At 37.9% G+C, this 25,945-nt stretch overlaps 1 protein-coding gene and 1 long non-coding RNA gene across 14 annotated transcripts in view; one reads left to right on the top strand and one right to left on the bottom strand.

Moving 5' to 3' along the window:
* The window catches only part of EVI5 (ecotropic viral integration site 5), an 81,238-nt gene extending 61,222 nt beyond the window's left edge, over nt 1-20,016 (top strand). For 6 of the 8 annotated variants that reach the window (XM_027694281.1, XM_027694283.1, XM_027694282.1 and 3 more), the window contains one exon: nt 18,753-20,016. In XM_027694281.1, coding sequence (XP_027550082.1) covers nt 18,753-19,058 — 306 coding nt within the window. In that variant the 3' untranslated portion in view covers nt 19,059-20,016. Of the gene's footprint in view, nt 1-13,461; nt 13,472-17,558; nt 17,565-18,752 lie in introns of all 8 variants that reach the window. The other 2 variants (XM_027694285.1, XM_027694286.1) reach the window with 2 other exon arrangements.
* The window catches only part of LOC113972838, a 65,588-nt gene extending 41,059 nt beyond the window's left edge, over nt 1-24,529 (bottom strand). For 5 of the 6 annotated variants that reach the window (XR_003536029.1, XR_003536028.1, XR_003536031.1 and 2 more), the window contains exons 1-3: nt 24,402-24,529; nt 23,842-23,973; nt 22,549-22,639 (exon numbers count right to left, since the gene is read on the bottom strand). This is a non-coding gene — a long non-coding RNA (uncharacterized LOC113972838). Of the gene's footprint in view, nt 1-16,577; nt 16,751-22,548; nt 22,640-23,841; nt 23,974-24,401 lie in introns of those variants that run through there. The other variant, XR_003536030.1, reaches the window with a different exon arrangement.
* Between the last annotated feature and the right edge of the window lie 1,416 nt (nt 24,530-25,945).

Raw genomic sequence — 25,945 nt, 5'->3', positions numbered from 1 at the left:
AACAAAATGGCAACAGGAAGAGGCAAAAATGTTTGCCCTCAACTGGTAAAGATTAGAATAATTTAGTCACTGCCAGTTCAACAACTTCTTTAAATCTGCACTGAGGCACCTTCATGTATACATCCATTAATGACTATGTTCTTTGCTTTTTGGCTAGCTGCTTTTTGATTCTACTTCTGCAAAAGTTAAAAGAAACGTTACATGTTTGCAAATTCATCTTCCTGAAGATAGGGTGATGGTGTATGTGACATGCTGACCACAACCTCCCAACTGGTTAGCATGTAAAAGGCACTGGAAATGGAACAGAGCTCTTGCTGACTGTATGATTACCTTCTAACATATTGTAATGCTGTAACTTTAAACTGGACATAAATGCAAATGTTAATTAATACAAAAGTTATAATTTAAGACAGTGGTGGGACAGGTACGTTTGAAACAAGATTAAATATCTTGATATGGCCATCAGTGGTGATTCTGCTTTTTTAACCATTTTTCTCTCTCCAGTACTGCATATTTACAGATGTTTACACCAGAAGAATTGCAGGTTCTCCATCTGAAGGATGGAACAAAATTATGACCAAATCCTATACTGAATACAAGTAACTGCAGACTAAGTCCATATTCTGGCCTTTGGATAAATGCTGGTTTTGTGTCTTTGGCCAGCAATCTGATATGTGTTTCTGTATCATTGGAACCTGAAGGAGCTACATACCCTGTATGATCCATCACGTGGCAATATGTTGCAACAGCATAATCCATCCTAATTGCAGGGTTCTGGTGAAAGGTCTACTGTTCCATCAGTGTTTGCAAGCCAGGGACAGGTCAAACCTATAATATCAGTGAGGAACACCAATAGGGACAGCAAAGAGAGAGTTGTTAGTACTGCCCAGTGTCTAAAGCTGAATTCTCTCCACTAGAAGGTGGTGTGGGGGTGGGAGTTGGCTATGGCACACGGGCAAAAGGCTGCTGCTGTAACTTCTCTTGACTTTTTAAGTGGAGAAAAGTTTGACCCTCAGAGTTCAGATATTTCTCTCAGTCGTTCCAGTGTGGTGACCTAAATCAGCCACATATTGGAACTCTGCATATGATTTCAGATGATTAATCAATGGACTCAAATTACAAAGGGCAATTGGTTGGAAGTTTTTAAAAGTATGAACAAAACTTTTTAAAAATAAATTTTTAATTTTGGTCATCTTTTTCAGGGCTCAAAATTTTGCATGTGTCTTAAATACAGTGCAGCTTGCAGCCTAAAGGATAAATTTCAGCTGCTTTTATTACTCATCCAGGAATAGTAATGCTACAGTCAGTCTTCAATTAATATTATAAGAAGACTTACTTGTAGTAAATTCAAGTTGTGTTCCTGTTACTGAATAAAACTGCACATACTGGAAATTGGTAGTATGGCACCCAAAACTGAACCGATGAGGCACAAAGCTATGAAATGTACAATGTAAATTAAATAGAAAAAGACAATGCCTTTTTTCTTCCCTTTCAAATAAAGTAAAATAACTATAAATGGAATTACTGTATTGGATTTTTGACCTGTTCTAACAAGCTGCCTACCTGATTCCTTTTACACCTAACCAGAGGATTTCTGTAGGATGGTAAGCTAAATTGTATATTGGCTACTTCACAGTAGGTCTTAAACTTGTATTTTATGAACACTTCAGGAAAGCAAACAGACAATATTTGGAGCTTTGAGAACACTGTAACAAGAAGTTGCAGGCTTCTGCTCTACTAGATTCTCTAGACTTCTGTAAGCTTCTGGTTTAGTGGTGAACACGTCAGTGTTGGGTTAACGGCTGGACTCTGATCTTAGAGGTCTTTTCCAGCCTTAACAATTCTGATTCCATGCACGTTATCTTTGATCTACTTACATGCACCTCTTTCTTTGCACTAACTTGAACAACCAAATATGGGTTAGAATCTTAATACTGAGTGTAACGTACAATGTTATGTAAAATAGTGAATTCATTCTTAAATTCCTCAGTGCAACCATAATTTCACTCAGAGATCAAATACATATAGATCAATTATTATTAACTTGCATTTTTAACTTTAGTAAATATATGCCAAGTTTTATGTTCATTCCCTAGAAAGTTACTGACAGCTATCCTTTAATCTTTTACACAACCTCTCAACATTCAAAGAACAGCTGATGCATAATGAAAGGATACTCAGACTGCAGTATTTCTAGTTAGCCAGTAGCTAATCCTATGATAAGTTTTGTATATTTAGTGCTGTACTACCTTCTCTGCTTTGTTGGGCACAAAGCTGTTAGATGGTTGTGACTTATGACTTTATTGCTGAAGGTTGAAACTAGTGTGAAAACCTGAAATGTTGAGGATCATCATAAACAGGAAGTCATGATATAAACTTCATTGTAATATGCACTGGACTTGGATACTCCGTTTGCCTTTTCAAAAATTTGTGTCCAATTGCCATTTGTTCTTTTCATGAATTGAAATCTTTCCACCTAGCATTTTCTTTCTTCCTCCATTTCCCTTCCATTCTTAAAGCTATCTCTACAGTATTCTTGATTTCCAGCTTAGTGGGATTTTAACCTAAAATGCTTTCTCATTGTGCAGTCCCAAGAGGCTACAGCTTCTGTGGAGCAACTTTTGTTACTCTTGTCAGTAAGTACAGAAGCTTGGTTGCCCTGTCTTTGGCACAGGAGAAACAAGGTCTAGTGAGCACTGTATTCTGTCACTTGACTTTGCAGTTCATGTGTTTTAACCGATGTGACACAAATGGCATGAGTATACAGACACTGCACGATTCATACTATGGTTATATATTCTCAGGCTGCACAAGGAGTGCTAGTACTTCACAGAAGTTCCTTTGATTAGACACCAAAACAATAAGTGAAAGCAACTTTTGTGGTACATTTTTACTGTTCAAGAACATATCCCACTCAGCAGGCAGTACTGAAGTAAAGCTGTTATCCTATGTGGAAATGAATACATTGGAAGTTTTGGACTGTTACGAGTTTCCATTAAGTAAATTTGAAGGTTTTAGAAAAAGTAAGATGAATCTTGAACAAGTTGTTACTCTTTTCAACACAAATCACATACTGAGGAAACAAGGAGAGGGTGTTCATAGTTTTCCACTTTTAATTCAAACTGAATGGAATTAAATGATTTATAAACTGCTGAAGTTCTGCATTTCATGCACTACCCCTCTGTACATGCAGTCACTTTATATATATTACCCAGCAGCTGCCTCTGCTTCCTGTTGGATGTTGCAAGGCTTGCATGTGTTACCTAGATTACAGGAGTGGTACAAAAGATTAGAATTGACGTGCTTACCCACAAACTACACTGGCAGACCACAAGACACCTTTGGAGACAAAAGCAAGTGGTTTCCAGTCTTTCAGACTTTGTGATTTAGGACTGAAGTGCTTAAGTTGTTTCATGTGAAACTTTACAAAGTTTGTCATATTATTAGCTGATTTTTGTGTCTCTCAGAATCTTTTAATGAGCTTGTTTTGCTCTTAAATTGCATTTTCTTATTTATACTACTACAGTATTTCAAATGGGGATTTGTTTTAAGCTTACGACAGTTTTCATATTAAAGGCTAAATTCTGCCTAACACTGAGGTCCACAAAAGCCTCTACAATTTTGGATTCCAGTGCATTTTTCCATGAAGCTATGATTCGTCTGTGTATTGGGTATCTGTGTTAGAGGACAGCTTTATGAAGAGAAACAGCACTTCCTTCACTTAGCACATTTTTCCTTAGGAAGCAGAAATATGGATGTTCAAGACAGCCCATTTTTCAATTATACTATGGCATCTGTGCATCTGCAGGGACTGTTCCACCTCCCACCCCTCCCCATGAATTTAGAGAGCTAATTGCTGGAGTTTAGGAAGAACATTCTGTGAAATTTCATATTTTGCCTTTTTTCTGCAGGCATCTGCTACTGACCACTGTCAGAGACAGAATACAGAGCTAGTTTTCTCCTGGCTGTTTCTCTGTATTGAGATATGCTCTCGACAACTAATTGTAATATTTTGAGACGAAGCAAGGATGAGATTGTTTTCTAATGTGCAAATCTTATGCATGTGTTTGGTATTTGAATGAAAAACAAAATCCTGGTGTTAGTGTGGCACGCTGTTCCAACAGTCAGAAAACTGTCTGCAAACTAATCCAGTTAACAATATTTCAACTTGGCTGATGGAAAAGAATAACATGGCAAATTACTTGGGGCATTATTATTCTGCCAAAATAATTTCTGAGGCATTTAAAAGGCTTTATAATAGTACCTTTAAGTGAAATTCTAGTGATTAAATTCTTGCATATTGACAATGCAGAAAAGGGGGGTTTTTTAAAGGTATTTCCCATTTCAGTATCTGAAAACTTGATGGCTGTTCAAAGAAGTAATGACCATTAGCTTACTGCTCTTCCATTCCCACATACATAGAGTTTATCTAGGAATGGATGTGATAGTATGTTTTAAGAACCTAATGCGGTCAGTAAGATTCTGATACAGGTGTTATCTCATGGTCTGATCATGCTCCTGGTGAGCTAACATTTTAAGATTGGCTTAATGAAAAAAGATATAAAAGTTGGAGATTAAATACTATGCTTTTAAAAGATTTTGCTTGTGTAAATAAAATTCAAGACACTTTAAGTAATGACTTTGAGGATAAATAATGCATAAGTTGTGACCAAAGGAGTAACTGGTAATATGGCTGAATTATGGATACATCTTGCAACCTGCATTAGCTTTCTAGGCTTTTTCACTGCTGAAACTAAAATGGAGAAGGGAAAGTACACTGTAGCCCATCAGTGTGAAGGATTAAAAAAACCACCTATATGGGCCATGCAATAAAATACCTAAATAAAATTCAATGCACTACAGTACCAGGATGAAAGAATAAACCACATTAACAGTTCCTTTAATCTTAAATATCATAAATGTATATGGTAGGTAAGCTGTGTTTAAAAGCTGTCAAATTATGTCCTCCTCTTTTTATTATTAGCTAATAACCTTAAATCACTGTGGGACAGTGAGTGGTTCTTGTCCCTGGCACAGCTGGGTCCAGGTGGTCCATTAGGAGTTGAGGGAATATCTTTACAAGCAGCTAAATGATGACTCCGCATCAGTCATAGATGAGCACAAAATTGTGATGCTCTTGTGACCCACTGGAATAGCACCAGATGCGTTGTCCACTTCCAGCAGCATTCTTAGCTCCTATTTCTCTCACAATCATAGCATCTGAGCTTGATGATGGGATACCAGCAGGAAGCATTATTTCTTTCCTCTGTTAATTTTATTATTTGTATTCCTTTCAGTCAAATTCAGTGCTTCCCAAATCAAATATTCTCTTATCTGATGCACCACTAGACTGCATTCAGAAGCAGAGTAAATAACTTGGAGTAAATAACATACCTTAGAATAATGGAGATATGAGGATTAACTGGGGAAAGTGAATTCTAGTTGCAGTTCAACCTATTAGAATTTTTTTCACATTCTCTGGAGACAGAGGGTGATGGACAGTGGTGGTCAGATCATATGGGCAAATGAAAATGAGAGATCAGATTTATCACTGTTTAGATACCTCAGAAACAGAAATAGGTAACACTTCTTTCATCAGAACTAAGGCAAGAATAGCAAGTCCAAAAAGGCCTAGTAATCTTCCTGTAATATTTGTTATTAGATGTAATGCTCTTTCACTCAGTCTCTCAACAACTTATTTCCCCCCCCCTTTTCTTCTCAAAGGATTGTACTGTTTCCTTTTCATGTAGTACAAGCACATGTGTATTTGTCTCTTGGAAATTGTCATTTTGCTTGCTTTCATAAAACCAACTAAGCTGCATGGGATTTATTTCAGACAATTTTTACATTGTTTTCCCTCCGCAGTTCTCAGTAGAACTATAATGTTGGTTAAAAGTCCTGTATTAACTCTTGCAAATACAGAATAGAATCACATTAACATCTAATAGTATGTTTTACTAGGCAAATTATTTCAAAATATGTGGCTCTCTATAAATGTTTTCTTACTTGATAAGAAGTGTTGTCCCTGAAAGGAAATATGTTAGCCCTCAGATTTACAGAGTAAGCATTTCAACTTGTGGTGGAAGTTTATAGCACAATAAATCATGTGCTTTTCTTTTACCATATCTTGCAAGCACAGTTGGACAAGAGATGATCAGATTTTTCCCTCCCCACAAGTAAAATTCTTGCACGGCTGCTGGACAGCTAAAAATGTAGTTGCTTTACTAGTTATGTGTCAAAGTTACAGAGCCTCCGTGCTGGCAGAGTCTGATTTAAGTGGTTGTGGTCAGTCTGAGGAACCTGTGATGTGATAAGATAGCGTTTGTGAGGTCATGTGGTTTGCAAACACCCAATCTAACATAGCAGCTTTGTCTACACAGGATAGTTAAATATACACTCTATGCTTTAGAAAAGTGAATTGCTTTACTCCTTAGGCTCAGCTTGTCTTTGAGAGTCAGATGTTAAACTGGCTTGATAATGCCCAGATTGTTACAGAAGTAGAGGACTGATCAGATTAGGAGTCTTATTATCCAGTAACTTTCTCTAATTTTGTCCTGCCCTTAATAAAGCAACTAGCTTTAGAAACTCTCTGGCTAAACTAAGCAATCAACAGTCAGAAGGAAGGCACAATGGAATCTCTATATTTTATGAACTTGCTTGTTTAATTCAATTAACTTTGGGTGGGCATGGTGTAATTAACACAGTCATGTTACACTTGCCCAAAATGATACAATTGATTCCTTAGTGATGGTACTTCATTCCATGAATCTTTGGACACAAACTCCATCTTTGCATCAGGTAAGGTTGATTCCTCTCCGTTCCCCCCAGTAACAACACCATCAACGAAATATTTTCCATCCCTTGTGAGGGTGAAGGAAAACGCTATATGTGAAGAGTGTAACCAGGACACTGATGTAGTCTGTCCTCAAATGGAACATGTCTTTGTTTACTTGGATGAGGGACACATGATTCTTAACTGTTTCACCACCACTAGTGACAGATTAGATAAAATAAATGAAGATGGGTGATGGTTTTCACATTTTTCCCCTTTTTTTCCTGACTGTATCCTACTGCATCAAAGTTCCAGATCTGTCTTGCTGAGCAGTATAATAGTTCTTGATTGCAGCATTAAAGATGAACATAGCTATATTGTGTCCTTCTTTAGAGTTTGTCTGGATTGCTAAAGCAAGTAAACTGATAATAGATAAAGTTATTTCACTATCTTGGCAATAATGTTCTTGACTGTTGAAACTGTGTGACCTGTCTGCTGTACTGATTAGAGCTATGTCAGGGTCTGTTGTGTGTTTCTGCCTGTAAATTAAGTTTTTGGGGATTGAAAAGTGGAGGAATTGAGGAATTGAGGTTGTCCTGGTTTATCTGAGTGTTGCCTAGGTGAGAAGCAAGCTCAAGAGAGGACTGCTATGTGTTAGCTGTAATAGGTCTCCGTAAACTTATCTGAATATAAGTGAGGCAAACAGTGGAAATGTGGTAGAAACCCCTCCTAAAATTCTTTTATCACTTTGAGTGGCAGCCAGCACAAAGGAAAGTAGTTTCTGCAGTCAGAGGCAAAAATGTTACTTAGTCCATTTAAAACTGCTGAGTTTAACTTGTGCTTTAAAAGGACAGAGTAAAAGTGTGAAATGATCATTTCCTGTAACTGTTGCCCGGAATGGGTATATTTTCAGTCTCTCTATCAGCCAGTACATTCTAGTTAATGCTTGAGGTTTCAGTAACGTTTGTATTTACAGATGCATACTGTAGAGAGGAGCATTGAGACTTAGGTATTTCCTTGGATATAATAATTGCAGTACATTCGGTATGATCATATTGCTATTCTAAATTATTTTTGTTGTCGTGTCCTCACTGCAAATAAACACTTCCATCAGAGCTTCTTGTAGACTTTCTGGGAACTTTCCATAAATAACTAGTATGTAGGTGGAAGGAAAATTCCTAGGCCTGTAGCTTGGAACTTTCTTTGGAATTGCATACAATCTCACTACAACAAACCTGTCAATCTTACAAAAATTCCCTCAAGAAATAAAACCTGAATTATAATTGCCAAATACTAACATTTTTTGAAAATTGTGTAAGAGTTGGGTATTCCTTAGCACTGTTGCTATTTCAATTGCATATTTGATACCTAACTTCTAAGTTTTACTTGATTACACAGCACTAGATCAAAACCAGATTCTTCAACCATATAGTGCAGTGACCAAAACGTCATGACCTCCCATTGATCGCTTTATTGGTTTCCTGTTCTGATTCACTGGAAACCTTCTGATCTGAACACTTGCTGGTGGTTTTAATCTTTGTCACGTTTACAATACAGCAGACTATCTATGGTAAAACTGATACATAACATACATTTAACATCATATTTCCTTTTGGCTCAAGTGCTCTCCAAATAATAATGTTGAAAAAACACTTTTTATAAAAACTTAAGTCAGGAAATATAAGAGTGCATTCAGAGCAATAGGAAATAAATAGCTGGACAACTGGAACTGAGCTTTCTTTTAATGCATTAAAACTGTTTCATAGATTTTATTTAAACTTCCTGACATCTATAGGGATTTTGTAAAGCATTTGGTATTACTGTAAGACTAAATATGACTTACAGAAGTTGGCAATTTAAAAGAGGCCAAATTTTAAATGCTATTAAAAAAATCCAGAAACCTGAAATTAGTCAGTCTTGGAATTTTTTTGCTGCTCTTTTGCTTTTTACTTAGAACGCACTGCAATGTTTTGAACTCTGTTTAGTGATGTGGTCAGCAAAGTTCATTTGAAATAAATATTTCAGGTTGTATACCAGTGTGTTATATACTAGTGTGTTACTCTTGGTAATCCTTTTAAAAGTACGAGTTTCAAAAACAAAGGTAATACTTTCATTAAACAGGAGACTCGTAATTAATCACATACTTAATCTTGGATTCCAGAGAGTTAAAGATGAGTTGGGTAGATTCATCTAATGTTGTAGTACCTCATGACTGTTGCTTTTAAGCCTACTATAGATGGGGGAAAAAAGTCAGACCAGTTTTTAACTGGGGTTTTTAACTTTTAGCAATAGCAGCCATACTTGCACAGCCAGAATAAGCGGCCTAGGCCTGTTCAGGTATTTATTATTGTCATTCACTGGTGTTCTGGCTCAGACCCAGAGTAGGATTATCCAGCCGGGAGTTTACTACTTGCTTTGATTTCTGATTAGCGTTTGTTGCCAGTTTCAAGGTGTTTTGCTGCAATTGCTCTAAGAAGTGGATAGATAATACTGCAACAATATTAGATTGAATTCAATTTACAAACTCCAAGACCAATTTTACTGTTTTGAGATAGTGCAGATCAAGAAGTTCAAAGAGAACCTGCAGACAGCTGGATATGGACACTTGCAGTCTTCCTACCATAAAATGTGCTGCAAATCAGCACCTTTGAACCCTTCTGCTATACTGAAAGTAATCAAAAACCAATCTGCTTCTTTCTGCTTGTCCTAAAAACTCTAGCAAATGAAAATTAACTTTTCTCCAAGATTCATTTTATTACACCTCAAGATAAGAAGCCAAATATTCCACCAAGTCCTCTAAAACTTTTTGTCAACAGATTTTTATCTTGGTATGACCATTATAAAATTTTTGGGGGGGCCAGATGAGATAATGCTGGAAGGAAACAAATACAGCTCTGAACACATCTCTACAAAGCAGAGTTAATTTTCTTTAGGACACTATTTTATATTCTTTATAAATACTACTTTATAGAAACCACTAAACTTGCACTATTCTAGAATCACTAACTCATATCAGTTGTTTGTTGATTGTGCAGGTTTCCTGTTTTTGTCATGCTACACTCAGTCCCAAATAAATGGCCAAATGTGCTAAGATGGTCCCAGACAGTCTTGAGTATGTTGGAATGCAGCTTGGCTCTTCCTGTAGGGATCTTACAGGGACTGGCTAACAACCTGATGGCTAACAACCTGATTTCAAAGGTCATTGCTGGACTCCCTAATAATCAACATTTTGTTCATCTCACTGAAAGCTGGGTGAAAATTTTTAGACAAGGAAATTAATTTATGTATATATCAAAGACTTTAAAAGTGTCTTTTAAAAAAAAGCTTTTATGAGAAATGAAATGTTTAATGGTGATTCATTAACTGCTAAGAAAAGGAAGCAGTTTTGCAAACAAATTTTTGAAATACTCTCACTGCATGTTCTTTGTAAGCATGATCAAGACATTTCCTGCTTTCTTAACTCACAGCACCTAATGCACTGGATTTTTTTTTTTAAGCAATTTCAGTTTGCTTTATTTTCCTTAACTAGTTTAATTTCTTTATTTAGTCTCTGATGAGAAACTTGACTACTGCCTTACAAATATCAACTTTGTGGGTGGGGGAAAGGCAAAAGCAAAAGCAAACTATAGAGCTATGTAGTGGTGGCTCTAGTCTGCTAGACCCCAAATATATGTCAAACCCTTACCCTAAACACTTCAGGCTAACTTTAATATTTTTAGTTGAGGTGAACTCCATGGGGAAAAGTATTTTTGTTAGTGGCGTTATAAAACTTTGCTGACATAGTCTTCGAGAGTTTTTAAATGCCTTTTTAAGTGTATTCACTTCCCTCCTGATGTCCATGGTTCTTCAACACCCATTAGAGTGTATTGAACAGCCTGATTTCAGCAAAATTTAGCTAATTTGCTGGGATTTTTTTGCTTTTGGCACAAAATTAATTCTTAGGGAACAGAGCAGTAAAGAGAACTGCATACTAACACTTCCTATTTGAGAATGTCATTGTCTATTGTATCAATTTCAAAATTAGTTAGATTTTACAATGAAGCAGAATGTCTTTAGGGAATTTGAGAAGACTCAAAGTTGTTCTGAAGAGTTTAGATATTTTAAATTGAAAAGAAAATAAAAAGACGTGTGAAAGCAATAAATGAAGATGTGACCTATTTCCTGAATTTCTCTACTAAGAATATCCAATTGTTGCAGATCTTGCATGTCTGCCTCACAGCAAAAGGAAGACACGGTTCATTGTGATTTCTCTTTCCTTTGCCCCCCCTTTTTTTAACATATTCTCTGGATATATTTTGAGCTCTAAAAAATGTATTTTGAGGTCTATATTTCATCTTTTAAATCTGTAGGGGTAGATATGGCATTGGAGAATCCAGAATGGCTTTGGTGAGAGACTGGGGGGAGGGCCAATCTCCATAGCTTTTCCAGGATTTCAAAGAGGAGAAGCCCCTCCCAGCTGTCACCTTTCAGTGAGTCCAGGGTTGTTACAGTCTCTTCCTCAGGAGGGACAAACAGTGATTGGGTAGTGGGAGCAAATCGAGTAAATGGGAGTTCCTAGATCAACACCTGTTTGGTCAGGTTTGTTTGGGCTTCTTGAATCATCAGTAATTTCCAAGAATGACCCTTGTCTGGCACTGATCATGGCTGTTACTTAGAAGCTGTTAATCCTAATTATGGCTGCATTTATAGCTATGGTTTTAGAAAAAGCCCTTAATGCTAACTGAAGTGAAACAGGAAATTCACTGACGCTGAAATAAAAGCCACAACTTCGAGCTTTGTCCTAATACAGTTAAAAAGATAACACATTGCTAATTTAACATATATTTTTAAAATTTGTTAGAGAATGTGTCACTATTTCTAACCAAAGAATATCGTATTATATGCAATATGTGTTGTTGATTTTTACAAATAATCTTGTTTTACATGTAATTTGAAGGTATACAAGTTGTCAGGAAAAGACTATCCTATGTCTTTTGCATATGATCCATACGTTTGGGTAAAAACTGCCTCATGCTTGAGGAAAATGAAGAATGTCTCTTAAAGCTGGTTTGGTTTTGCTTTAAATTTTTTCTTTCTTGCAGAATTAATTGAGCCATACCTAATATTTTTTTAAATCTCAGACTGTCAAAAAATGGCTTTCATTAAAATGCTCTGATACAATTCTGTCACAATGCATGTCTAGCAGTCTCTTTCACATTAGGAAGCTGATTCTGTTGGGAAAGTTTAGAAATCCTATTTGCATTGTAGCTGTACAGCCATTAAACTCGTTAAGAATTGCTTTAGATGATGGATTGCTATTATTAGTTTCTGCAACCATTTGTTTAGCTCACCTTGTCTCCGTTTGTGCAGTGTTCATCTTGTGATGGTTTCAGTATGAATGTGACTCAACCATGTATTTAAAAATGGGCTTCGGGGAGTTTAAGATATCTAAGGAGCTGCTTGTGTTCATAGAAGTGAAAAAGTAGCATGAAAAGGCCTGCAACTTTAACATTGTTCATTTCCTTTGTGTGCATGTACAGAAATGCTTCTGCATTGTACCTGCTGGATGTAACAATTGTCTGGACTGATATTTGTCTCACAAATGACAATATATTTTCCATTAACTCAGTTGAAGGTGCTCCAAGTACTTAATTTCCTGAGATAAGCATTTTTCCAAAAGAAGTTACTGGGAGTGATTTTAAAGTAGTGATAGTGTACCACTGTATGCCTTAAACTGAAGTAATCTCATTACAAGGGGGACAGTCAGCACTAAGTAGCAGTCAACTGTTATATATGATAAGGGATCCCATTAGATGCTGTGGACAGTCTCAGGACATTTTAAGAACTCCAATTAAATTGCTTTTATTCATGTTAAATGTAATTATAATTTAATAGATCATAACTGATTTTTTTTTTGGCTTGTAATTAGGTTTTGACTTCTAAATCTCTACTTTCATCTTGCCAAATTGACAATGGTTTTTTATGCATTATAGGACAGGTATTTGAAAATGCTTATGACTTGTTTCTTCAGCTAGAACATACTTTCAGCAACATTCTAATTTTGACACAGGTTTGGTTTTTAAGTATGAAATCTTATGAAGAGTTGCAGCTGTTACTAAGGTAGAGAAAAATAATGAGGGAACTCTGATTTTTGGATTCCTCTTGTTATAAGTAAAAGCACTGAGAATTCAGTATCTCTGTTCTTTAAATAAAAATATAACATCTTACCTTCTGCCAAAACCAATTTTATTCACCCGAGGCAGTGGTCATATTTTTATCGTATTTTGATCTCACCTGTGTATTGCTTGGTCATCCTACTATATTAAATATTTATTGGCAAGTTTTGTTTAAACTTGTCTTTACTACTTCAGAATTGAGTAAATTTCAAGAATTAGTAACTGAAGCCTTTTAAAGAGAGCAGACAGTAGCATTTTAGTTTGAGTTTTCACCACTGAACTCCTACAGGTTACAACATAAAAATGTCTCCCAGAGCTTAAGCAGAACTCTTTCACAAAGTGCCACTTGAAAATATGACATATGTTCTCTAGTTAAAAAAAACCAAAGAGTCTTAGAAATATAACTGGCTTGCAACTGAGTAGCACCCTTCAAACTGTGATCCTATGATTTAATGTAGAAGACCTTTTGAATTGTTTTAAAACGTCTAAATTTCTCTTTACTGTTTCTCCTTCATGCCTGGCTCGATGAGGCAGTCAGCATCAGGTAAGAAAGTTTATTCTGAGGTTCAAGGATCTGATTGTTAGCCTTTTTTCAGCTCTTCTGAATTTGTGAAAATACAATGTTACCTGTTAAGAGTATGTACACCTAAAGTATTTTCATATGTTGACCAGCAGACATACAGTTTGTCTTTAAAATGCTGAATTCTTTAGGCAAGGGAATGTATATAAATGCACACATCATTAAGATTCTGCTCTTCATTCAGCTGGCTTTTGAAGAGATAATGATGACATAGATTTTGGTCATATAATGTTATTAACCCTTTGAAATGTTCTAAAGACCATGTGAATGTGCTGTAGTGAAAACTAGGTTGAAGCTGCAGTCATCTAGACAATATGACCTGGATTTGAGAACTCAAAGCAAAACACATGGGTTTACCAGACCTGGTTTTTTATCAGTTGGGTTTTTTTCACAGATGTGATCAGATTTGAGATTCTTGCAAAATTGAAAGAGTAGGAAACAGGTTCATTTAAATGTCACTTGTTGGAGTGACAGAGATCTAGTTCCCTTCACTTGGAGGAGCAGATCCAAAACTGAAAGCCTTTAACCAATACTGACTCTCTGTACAAAAGAGAACAGAAGTAACAGACCCTGGGACGGAAGTCCATACTCTGTTCAACATGACAGCAAGAAAAGGGTTGTTTTTCCTTCAGGGAAAAGGATAGAGTGGAACTAGGGTGTGGAGGTGTATGTTTGAGTTAGGTCCACACATCCTGCATTTTGAGTCCTTAATCGGATTTCCCATTGTCTTGATATGTTGGCTACACGAATGGCAAATCTTGGCATAATGCTTTAGTTCCTCCTTTAAGCTCTTCTTCCATGTTCAAATGAAACACTGACAGCAAGAATCTCAAGTCTGTCTTAAAAAGTGACAGATGAGCTTTGATGTAAGGTGATTCATCAGTTGCAAAATCTAAGCCCTTACCTACATGATGGCAAACACAGAATTGTTAGTTACAAATCAGGAAAGATATTTTCAAGTTGGTTTTGAGAGTCCTCTGACATAATTGGCTTAGCACACAGTAGCAGCCAAATTGGACAAGGCAATGTTGGGCATCAATAGGAAGTATATTAAAAAACAAATAAAGGAGTCTCTTTTGCCACTTGGTATCTAGATGGATGTAGAGAGTTTAAAGAAGGCCTGTAGGGAAGTTAAAAGGCAACTGAAATGATCAGTTGTCTTGATTGCTGCCTGTTCATAAGGCTAAAAAGGAGTGGAACTCATCTGTTTTAGAGAGAGGGCTGAGGGAGGCATTGTGACATAAGGTTCAGAATCATGAGCGCAGAACTGCTCTTCACCACTTGTTCCTGCATTATTCGAATTCGGGGGCAGTTACTTAAAACGACTAGGAGATTAGTTTAAAACAAAAAAAGGAATTTCTGGAACTTACTGCCACAGGAAGCTGTGGAGGTGCACAGCAAATAAAAAGAAAATCATCAGTCATGGACAGCTGGTCTATAAATGTATGCTGAAGCAACTAGAAAGAGATTGCACGTATATTTGCTACAACTACTTCTGGACAAGTGGATGGAGGCTTGGTAATATGAAAGTGCTGTTGTCACTGCTGGAGACATGATATTGGGCTGGTGTACCAACAGGACAGTAATGTTCCTGCCTTGAAAAAGATACTACTTTTTCTATTAAAGTGCAGAGCCTCACTTGCTAGACTGTAAAGTTATGTGAGAATGCAAAGGAACATCTATTTTAGAGCCTTATGCTGGTATTAGCCACTGCTATCTAATTGCATTGGAGCACAGGCTGTCTGCAACTTGTTATAATGCTTTGAGAAGCCTTATAAAGCCTTTCTGTTGCAACAAAAATTACAAATAATCAGGCTCCTTCAGAAATGCTCCTGAACAAATATTCGATTGAAGTGCCCCTGAACTATCTTCAACTCAGAAAGTACACAAAACTGGAAATAGTGCACAGCTGTTCCCACCTATTCTGTTATATAATTTTAATTTCTTGAAGATTACTTGCTTTCATCAACACTGAAGTTTAAAAGTCAGTGCAAAACAGATTCTACCTTCAATTGAAAAAACAACTTAAGTATTTTCAAGATTCCAGTGATGCATTTCTAATTGTAAAATAAAAGTAACATTCTGTTGAAGTCTAGATTTTGCAATAAATACAGACATTTAGTACTGATATTTAATGTAAAAGCATTTGTATTCAAATGACAGCATTTACATCTTTGAGAAATGCAACAACTTGGGCAGGTACAAAGTATCTCAACTTCTCAAACTCAAAGTGGCTCCTATAAAGAGCAGTAATATGCATCTCACTGCCTGTGCTCTTCACGCATCTCACTGAAGCAGGTTGGAAGAGATGCTGGGAGGCCTCTAGTCCAACCGCCTGCTCAAAACAGGACCAACACTGAATTCAAAGCAGGTTGCTTAGGGCTCTGTCAGTTGGGTGTTCAAACTTAATGACATGAAGAGTCCACAGCCTTTGAACAACCTATTCTAATTCTTAACTAGCCTTATAGCAAATATTCTCCCTTCACATTCAAACACAACTTTGTGTTTTGTGTTACAATCAATGTCTCTTCTTCCACCATGCATTTCAGTAAGAACCAGCTCTTTGCTGGCTTAAGGTATAAGCTCCTGCCCCTTAACCCTTAAGTCTTGGTGCCTCTCATTAATATTTTGTACTGAGGAAGGAGTGAGGTAGCCAGTGTGGAATAGGACAGATGCAGTCTAACAAGTGCCAGATAAGAATCCATTCCCATGATGTACTGGTTGTGCCCTTGTCACCACAGCCTAGTGTGCTGTTAGCCTTTACCCCTGCCCAGGGACACTGTGCAGTCACGTTTAGCCTCCTGTGTGTCAGGCCCCCCAGGTCCTCTTCAGCAGTGTTGCCCTCCAGCCTGTTGATCCCCATAATACAAATTCTATGCTGTAGTCTGTGCTTCTGGCTGAGGTGGCCATGTCTCAAGCAGACGGAAGTTACGGAACTCTGTGACCATTGATATTACCATTGATTGTCATGTATATTCTCTGCAATTCATTTATGTTTCTTCATAACAACCTGTTTCCCCTTGGATGCAAGGAGTACTTGAGAAAAAAGGCAGGCAAGTGTGAAGCTGCAGACCAGAAGTGCTTCTGGAAGGTCACAGATTTGTTATTTTAATGAAAGGATGCACAAAGATAACACCACAGTGTTTTCCCAAGCTTCCTTTAGGAACTGGCAAAGGTTGTGTCTATTCATGATTTTTTCACCAACAGCATTTTCCACAGACTCTTATTTGGAAAGGTTACTACCTAAAACCGTGAAACCATGATTTTGTCATGTTACCTAAATATATTCATCTAAAGGTATTGTGTTTTAAGTCTTCAGGAAAACAGCTGAGGTCACTGGCTTGGCTTTCTGAGTGTTCAAAACAACTAACATTGAGTATCAGCTTTATAATTGCAGGTGAACCAATGGCTCAACTGTGCAGACCTAAAACCATATAATTTCCTACTCTAATATGAAGTTTGTAGTCACTGGTACAGTGGATCTTTTTTTTTCCTGTGGTGAGGGTGGAGAGAAATTGTTGGGTTTCTGTGTTTTATTTTCTTAGTGACTAAAATTGATAGCTGTTTTGGAAAATTCATGTGGTAGCTAATCTGATCATATTGCAGGATATTTTCAGAGATAATATTTCTAAATAACACAAGAATGTCTGTATCAGGCTGTCTGTATCTAGGTATATAAGCTAGTAAAAATTATCTATTCCAGATATCTGTTACTGTCCAGTATCTAATATTTGGCATAAGCTTAATTTGCTTGCATCATGAGTTACGCTGTGCAAATGTGGAACTCTGTTCTGCTTGCCTTTATATAAGCAAAGACCTCATGAAACAACTGCAGCCTATGTGTATGTGAAGAAAATGCAAAAAACTAATGTTAGTGCACATAGTAAACAAGGTTTAGATCTACAGCATGTATCCATATTCCTAACAGGGATGTTCTGATATTAAAAGGTGAAGCTTTTACATGCTGTTAACATGTGATTTAATGGCAGCTAGTGTGATTATGACTCATGTGATTTTTTTCCAACTCCTTTTTTATTCTCTTCTACACAAGCCCATGGTAAGTACAGAGATTCTTTCTTCCCCAAATGGACAGATAAAAATCTCCCACTGGTGTTCAATACTGAGGACATACATGCACTTGTTAATTATTAAAGTGAATATTACTTCAGATTTCTGAAACTTCAAATAGATTTCTGTAAAGAAACTCTTCAGGCATTTTATTCTTTCTATTCTCCAGGTCTCTTACTATGAAAAGTAGATTACAAAGTAGCACTTGGTGCATCTTCTGTTTTAAGCTTTCGGAGTAACATTAGGGAGGTTCTGTAATCCATTTTTAATGTTCTTCTGCATCCTCAGGATTTTTTATCTTAATAGTCTTATACTGTTAAACTGACCCTGAGGGACAGTTGCTACTAAAAGCTAATAAAAGTGAAATTATAAAACAAACACCACAAAACCAACCCACCTCTGGAATGTCGTCCGTGAGTTATTTTTCATTAAATTAACAGGAGACTCCAGCACTTTTTCGGTTTTAGTTTTGAATAGCTTGCATGCGTGGTTTTAATAGTGTATCACTCCACAGTGCATTGAATTAAAATGTTATCTGTCTATGGTCTGACAGTCATTTTTGTCTTGTTTGATGATCTCTTAAAATTGCAACTACAATCTATTTATGCTGTACGAAGAGATGTTTCTCTCATACTGCTTGATCTGAAATCTCATTGGATCTGAATTAGATAGTTAAGACAATCTTGCAGTGTAGACAGAACTAAACATGTTCTCTAGGATTTTCTTCTGTGGCTGTGTGAAACCGGCAATATTCACTTGAGACCCTGCTCTTTGGAATAGGGGAAGGGATTTCTCAAGTGAGAAGTCAGGTGATACAGGAGAGAATGGACCTGTAAAAGCAGATGTTAAGGCCAAAAGTCCTGTCAAAACAAATAGGCCATTCTAGAAAGTAGAAACCATCCTTGTGGGGATATTAAAGATGCAGTAAATAGAGGAATCTGTCATTACTGATTCTAGATACCTTCATTATTAAGCCTTAAAACTGTAGTACTTGAAGTGGTAATCAAACATGCTACTTCCAGATCTAGCATTTAATTTTATCCACTAAGAGTTCAATGATACATTTCTTGAAAATGTGTTTGGTTGTTTGGTTTGGTTTGGTTTTGGTTGTTTGGGTTTTTTTTACTACTGGACTCTTGAGCTCTGATTAACTGTTAATTTCCACTTTTTTGAACAGATCAAATGTCTAAAAGGCCAGAGAGACTTCTCAGACCAACCCACTTTTGATGGGATTCACATTGTCAACCATTTCACAGGAGATGATGAATCATTTCATTCTTCTGATGAAGATTTTATAACTAACTCCATACAGGAGAGTGGGGTGAACTTTCATCTACCCAGAAGGACTGGTCAGATGGCTTTGGATCACACACTTGTAGACAGCAGTGACAGTGATACTGAGGAAAGTGCCCTTCAGACTGGGAATTCAGACAAGATGGTTTCTAAGCAGAGGAGAACGGAATCTTACTCTACTACTGTGTGATTATCACTGTGACGAGCACTGAAGACTTTCCTATTTCTTTAAGGCTGAAATTGAAACCATCCAGCAGTTAACTTAGGCAACTATTGGATCTGGTCTGGCCTGTGATAAGAATATGGATGTACTGTTTGTCTGCCTTCTCTCTTTGCCAAATCTTGCTAATGACATACCATTGCCATAAAACAGGCTGGGAAGAAGCTGATGGATGACAGTTCTGACAGTATTACTGAATGTTCTTTGGTTTAGAAAATGCAAATATATTATTTCTTAAGTGCATAAGAACCATTTTTGCTGTTCACAAACACGGGAATTATTTTCCTCAAAAGAAATTGCTTTCGTGCAATATTTTATGCTCTGAACAAAAGTGTATGTTTTACATTGTTATCCTTTTGTGATCAAGATGGACCCTAGTAAACCATCTGATCATGACACATATATATAAAATTACCTTATGCTTCTCAATTACTTTTGTTTTTTTACTGAAGTTATTGGATGCCCACAGAAGGCTTGAAAGAGAAGCCTTTATCTGTAGTACTTCATATATGCCAATAATGGTCACTAATGTCATAAAGGTGTTTTCACCATTTTCACTTAAATCTATGTGCATCTGCTTTTGATGTTGCTAAATAATAACTGGTCTGAAATATATTAATTACAATAATGTTTATTTTGTACATATTTATATATCTACACCAAGCTGAAAATGTACATTACACCATTTTATATGAGGAATGTAAATGTTGCAATATTACTGTCTCTGGTATTCTAACAGGAAAATGAATTCTGTATATACACACTAGAAGTGAATTACTAAATAAAGGCAAAACACTAACTTTACATTCAGTTTCAGCCTAGCTACACTAACAAGCTCATGTCAGAAATGCTTGTTCAAAACACTATTGACTGAAATCTTTTACCTTCATGTATATGTAATGAAAATAAATTTTTCATGATTTAACAAGGATGCAGCATTTACTGTTTAGTCACTTCCAAGCTACAGTCCTTGGTTACCATATAGTCACTTGTGGCCTCTAGATGGGTTCAAATAAGGTGAAAAATTATTCAGTTCTAATGAAAACATGGTCAAGGCAGTGTAAAATATGTAAGTTCAGTCCTCTTACAGTTTATATTGCAGACCTATGTAGGAAGTGAGCTATTGGTGCTGTCACCAAATAGCTGTGATTGAGCAAAGCAGTGAGAGATGAGCTGAGCATTCTGCTTTCAGTCTCCTGACAACTGAGATCCAGTAAAATGGCTTTACCTTCTTGAACAGAACAACATATTCTCCTGTTGTCATATGAACACTTACTTGCCTTCTCAGACACATTCTAGTCAAGAATATTCTTAATATTCCATTATTGCCATGTTATGTAATTAAGCAATCCTTAAGACTTCTTTTAGCAATATTTGCAACTGTTCTATTAATAAAAAAAAGCAATGCACAAGTTGGTACTGATAGGCTGCACGTATGTTAACTGTCTTGCTACTCACAAGCAGCAGTGTAGTTGTTTAAAACTGCAGAAGTGTGGAAGCACACTGCTGAGTGCATCTGCCAGGCCCGTGAGGCGTTTCCTTTCCCTTTATTTGCAATGTGTTTTCAGAAAGAAACAGCACGAGTGAGGAGATTAACAAACTTTCAAAGAATGATAGAGAAGGCTTCATGGAAGTAGCACATTCTGGGCCTCTCAACTGTAGCATCTGCCCAGGTGCATCTAATTTACATCTTAAAACAGGTAGGTGACAAATTCCAAATTACTGATGTCTGCTGCTCCTAACTTGCTTCAGTATTTCTGCAAAATTTCCCCACATCCTACCACTGATTATGTTGTTCCCAGTGCAGCCTGTGGGAATTGCCACCTCTGAGGTGGATTAGCTGACTGATCCTTATCCCTGCTGAAAATTTTATGTGTGCAAAACCAAATTAGGAGCACTTTTGTTCACAAATGAGTAACAACTGTCTTTTTGCTTCCAATGAGCATCTGCTAACTTAAGTTTGCACCTGGATCATTGTTGCCCAAGAGGATAGGTGACAAATGTCTTGTTGCCTGTCATCAATACCAGCTGCAAGCCTCTCTTAAAGGTAATCTTCTGTAATAAGTGGCAGGCACAAAAATCAGTTGAAGAGCCATAAAAATCCTCTCTGTTTGAACAGTTAAGTGTTATGATTTTGCAATAACTGCCTTAATGTTCAAGTGATAGCAAATGAGATTAGTTGGCAAGAGTTATTTCCTGAACTTTTGTATAGAAGTTCTAAATAGAATAAATACTGATACTGATACAGCATAAATAAAAACATTAAGGGAAATATAGAAGTCGACCAGCTACATCTAGTGATAAAAATGAGTCACTGGACATGCTGCAGTTTCAGAAGACTTGGCTACACACAGACTACCCTACAAAGACAGCGCAAGACAGGCTGCTCAGCATCATCCTGCTTTTTCTGCAACTCTTCTGGCAAAAAAAGACACTAATTTCTTTGTTATGTGTATTATAATTTGAATATGCATGATAATATTGTCAAGTCATTTACAGCATAACAATATATTTGTCAATAAATAAAACATTAATTATGCTACATACCATGACCTTCTAACAAACATTGCTGATTGCTTAGATTTGCTTTACAATGCAGGCTGGAAAAGCTCAATGCTAACACTAAAATCATAAGGTTAAAAAAAGCACATAAACATGAAAACTCAAGATTCTTGAATATGTAAGTGCTGCAGCTGAGAAGAGAGGTGAAATAGAGAAGGGGGATGCCCTGCTATATATGGGGTTTATGTGTAAATTACATTTTATGTAATTGTAAATTACAATTTTATGTAGTGAAAATGGTTCTGATTTCCCTAATCTGATAATCAAATGCCTTCACTAATTAATTTGCATTTTCTTACGAGTATTTTAGGTACTAATAGCATTTATGGTTAGACCTCTTCTTACTTAAGTCATTTCATATGTTAGAAGCTTTGTAACCTTTGTGAAAAATTTGGAACATGACTATTTGGGAGAAAGTACATCTGTGAAGATAAGAAGCATGTATTACATTCACAGCTCAAGAACTCTTTATTATCATTGGTCACTTTTTTTTTTTTACAAAAAGCAGACCTCATCTACATACACATCCACAAAGTACTATTGTCCACTAAATTCAATTTTCAACTGTATCTGCAATTTCCTGTATTAAATAAATTGCTATGAAAGTGATTAAAAGAAGCAATCACGTAGGAGTTTGCATACATTTAACAAAACCACTTTGTAAATTCTGTACTATTGATCTTGATCAGTACTCAATCCTTTTTTAGAACTGCAACACAGAAAGAATTGTGTGTTTTTCTGGGGTATTTAATGTAATCACTGTTCTATATCAGAGACTGTGTTAGTGACTTAGTGAAACTTGATACTCATACATTTCTTTTTTAAGCTAGAATGACCTAGAGATATGTTAGCATAAAAATACCCACATTTTATATGGGATGTACTGCTATTCTCTTACGTGTTCAGGCTCCAAATAATGTAACTCATTTGGGGGGAAGATAGAGGATAATGCGAGTCCCCTAGGAAAGCCATTAGGCTAGTCCTGAAGACTAAAAAAAATCAACCTGTAAGACAGAGGTTTGTACAATCTATGTGGAAACTACGGTGTTATGTTCAATCATGCACCAGCTACTAATTCTGTGTATTGAGAGAAAAGCTATGTATAACTAACAGATTTCTGGATTCAATTAAGTACATTTTTGTTCTGTGAAATACTTCTATCGTTGTAATTACATCAGCATATTTTCTGTAATTCTCTGAGGATTTTGGTTGGTGATGGAATTTTTTGGTTTGGAGTTGGGTTTTTTGTTTTGTTTGGTTGGTTTTTTGGGTTTTGTTTGTTTGGGTTTTGTTTTTGTTTTTTTGGGGGGTTTTGTTTTGTTTTGTTTTTAACAAACCAGTCCAAGACATAAGAAAAATCGGTGAAATACATTTCCGCAGTAGGCTTTAGAACCAGAAATTCTGAATAACAGGAAGTACACAGTAAATTGACTTCCAACATAATCTCTATATAGCATGGAGTTTCAGCTTCAGAGTGGAGAAAACATGTTACATATGTATACCTACGCATGCTCAGGCACTGACTGACTACTAAGATTCAACCGCTAGATCTAAGATACAACAGCTTAACGCTCTCCCTTTCCAGGAACTAATACCTTATTTCACAATTAGGAAAAACAAAAGCAGTGTGGCATACTCTTAGAATTGTATACTACTGCCCAAGTGACTGAAACTTCTACTGTCCCACTACGAGAACTAAAATTCCTATGAGACCATTTCGCGTAGTCTATGTTCTTTTCATCCCAGCTCTCAACACCAGAGCATACTGTCACTTTCCCTCCCCAGTTTGTGCTTACAGGGATCATTACTTTTCTAATCTGTTCAGAGAGCAGCAGAAGTTACTTTTTTTGATTGCTGGAAAAACCAATCAAAATCACTGATTAATTTCTCACGTGTTACATCACGTGTTAATGCCACAAGGAGAACCATAAAGAAGGCAGTGAACAAGATGGTGGAAGAAAAAAGAATAAGCAACACGTTAAAAATGTTTAAAAAAAAATTTTAAAAAAGACACACTTCCCAACAGAATGCATATTGCTACAAGTTCTAGCAGCTTCTCATAGTGAAACTGTTCTGCATAACTGTGCTCCCAAGTTTTATCACTTTAAAGTATGCACGAATTCCCCCCAGTATCACCCTCTTTGCTGCCTTCACAAGAAACTACTTCTCCCCTGTGTACCAAGCAGCTAACCTGTCAAATCCTGGTCTTCAGATTCCTGTTGCAAAGTATCTCATCACTTCTGATCGAAGATCTCACCTGCAGCCCGTCACGTTTGGCGCCTTATCTGATGTTATCTTAGCTCTGAGTGACACCAGGCAGCTGCTGTGAACAGTGCAGTGAATTACACTTCAGTTTTAAGCACGACTATAATACAATCCCACCCTACTTTAAATCCCTCCTCTTGTTTATTTCTTCCCTTCTTTTGACACCAAGGGCTAGCAATCATATACTTACCATTGCATCCAACTGTATCTTATCAAATTTCTACGTTTAACTTGGAATACCACACTCCCTTTGGGGGAAACATTAGAGCAGCTCCGTTAAAACCCAGCCCTACACTGCCCATGAATTACAGCCCTCCGCCAACTCAGGGCCTGGGTTTTGGCTTTTTCCACCCTGGGACACAGAACACTTGGCATTGTCACAGAGCTCTTGCATGGCCACCGCACAGGCAAGACCACCTCAAAGGTTACTGAGCTGCAGCACACACGTCACACAGTAAACCAAGAATAAGAGCCGAGCCCCTTCACCTCTGTTCAGCGTGCTGTTACTGCAGATAGCAGCTCCTCTCGGCCTGGGGTCAGCCCTGGGCCGATGGCTGTGTGCGGCTCCCCGCGCGGCGGAGGCAGCGCTGAGGGCTCCCCTCAGGGCTCCCCTCAGGGCTCCCCTCAGGGCTCCCCTCAGGGCTCCCCTCAGGGCTGAGCGCGCGGGGCCGCCTCCCGCCTGGCGCCGCCGCCCGCGGGCACGTGGCACAGCGGCCCGCGCGCACGAGGCGGCCGCGCGCCCGGCCCCGGTAACACCGGTACCCGCGGGGTGTGCGGGTGTGGGTGTGCCGGTGTGTGCCCGCACACCTCCCGGTGACAGAGCTGAAACTGCCTGAGGCCCCGCTGGCAGCCCCGGGTCATCCCCGGCACCGCTCGGTGCGCAGCGCCCGCGTTCCGCTTCCCCCTCCCCACCGGCGGCGTGAAACAAATGGTCCGTCCAGCCGAGATTCCGGGAAGGCAGAGTCCATTCCAGGCACGAACTGGTTTTGCAAATCACGAAACACTGCCGGTTTCGTACCATTTCCCCTCTAATCGTTTGAGAAAACTGACGCCCCAGAGCCAGATGTCTGTTCCCGGTGCCCCTGAAGCACCCACCCTCACACGAGAGATTATATTGCTGTATGTGAAGTATTCGCTTGGTTCACTCGTTGATTTCTTTATTTCTGCTGAAGGATTTAACTCGATTAGGGAGCAGAAGGTGAGGAAGGGCCGTCCGCAGGTGGGCCGAACAGAAGAGGCTGGGCGCAGTGCCTCCCGCAGGACAGCCCCGAGAAGAGCCGCTCGGCGCCCGGCAGCGCATCACGCACCGCGCATCCCGCATCTCGGATGGCTGCGAGCGCCCTACGCACGGAGATCACCGCGCCTTACTGCGTGCTGCAGCACCTGTATACATTTTGAATTGACATATATAAAGACGAATATGTATTTTCTTGTAACCAGGTCACAATTATTTATGAGCGCTAATACTAATTTAATTTTTTCTCTTGCTTTCATTACATCCAACCAAAGCGCCGTGTAGCAAGGTATTCATAAGGGTATGAGTTTATCATCCCATTTCAGAAGCAAACGAGAAAGACTGTTTCTCAAAAAGTCACAGTGAGTCAACGAAGACGCATACACGAAATTAGACCGAGTTGTTCTAATCTGGTTATTTCTACTGACTCGAGCATTGATTTTAGAAGCTGAAGGCGTGAATGATTTTCAGAGTAATCAACCAAAGGCGCAGCAAGGAGACCGCGGTACACAGCTGCCGTAAGTAAAACTGCTGTGCCCAGCACCAGGAACTTTCCGGCAATAATGAAGGTGTTAAGGGCGATGTGTCAGTCGTGTTCTTCAGCTTCCTTTTGTGTCACACTAAACCATCAGCAAAAGGTTGGACAGTTTTTCTCGTGGTGGTGTTTGCTTGCTTAGTTAGATTTTGGGAAGTCAGGTTAATCCTATGTTCCACAGGGGCTCAGTGACATCAAGTGACTAACGTTTCTGTGAATGCTTTGGGGGTGGTGGCGTAAAAAAACATCTGCTCGCAAAGC

The sequence above is a fragment of the Neopelma chrysocephalum genome, unplaced genomic scaffold (assembly GCF_003984885.1).
Source record: "Neopelma chrysocephalum unplaced genomic scaffold, ASM398488v2 Primary Assembly neopelma1_97, whole genome shotgun sequence".
Lineage (NCBI taxonomy): Eukaryota > Metazoa > Chordata > Aves > Passeriformes > Pipridae > Neopelma > Neopelma chrysocephalum.
Note: the sequence above shows the minus strand (reverse complement) of the source record. Positions and strands in the feature narration are given on the sequence as shown.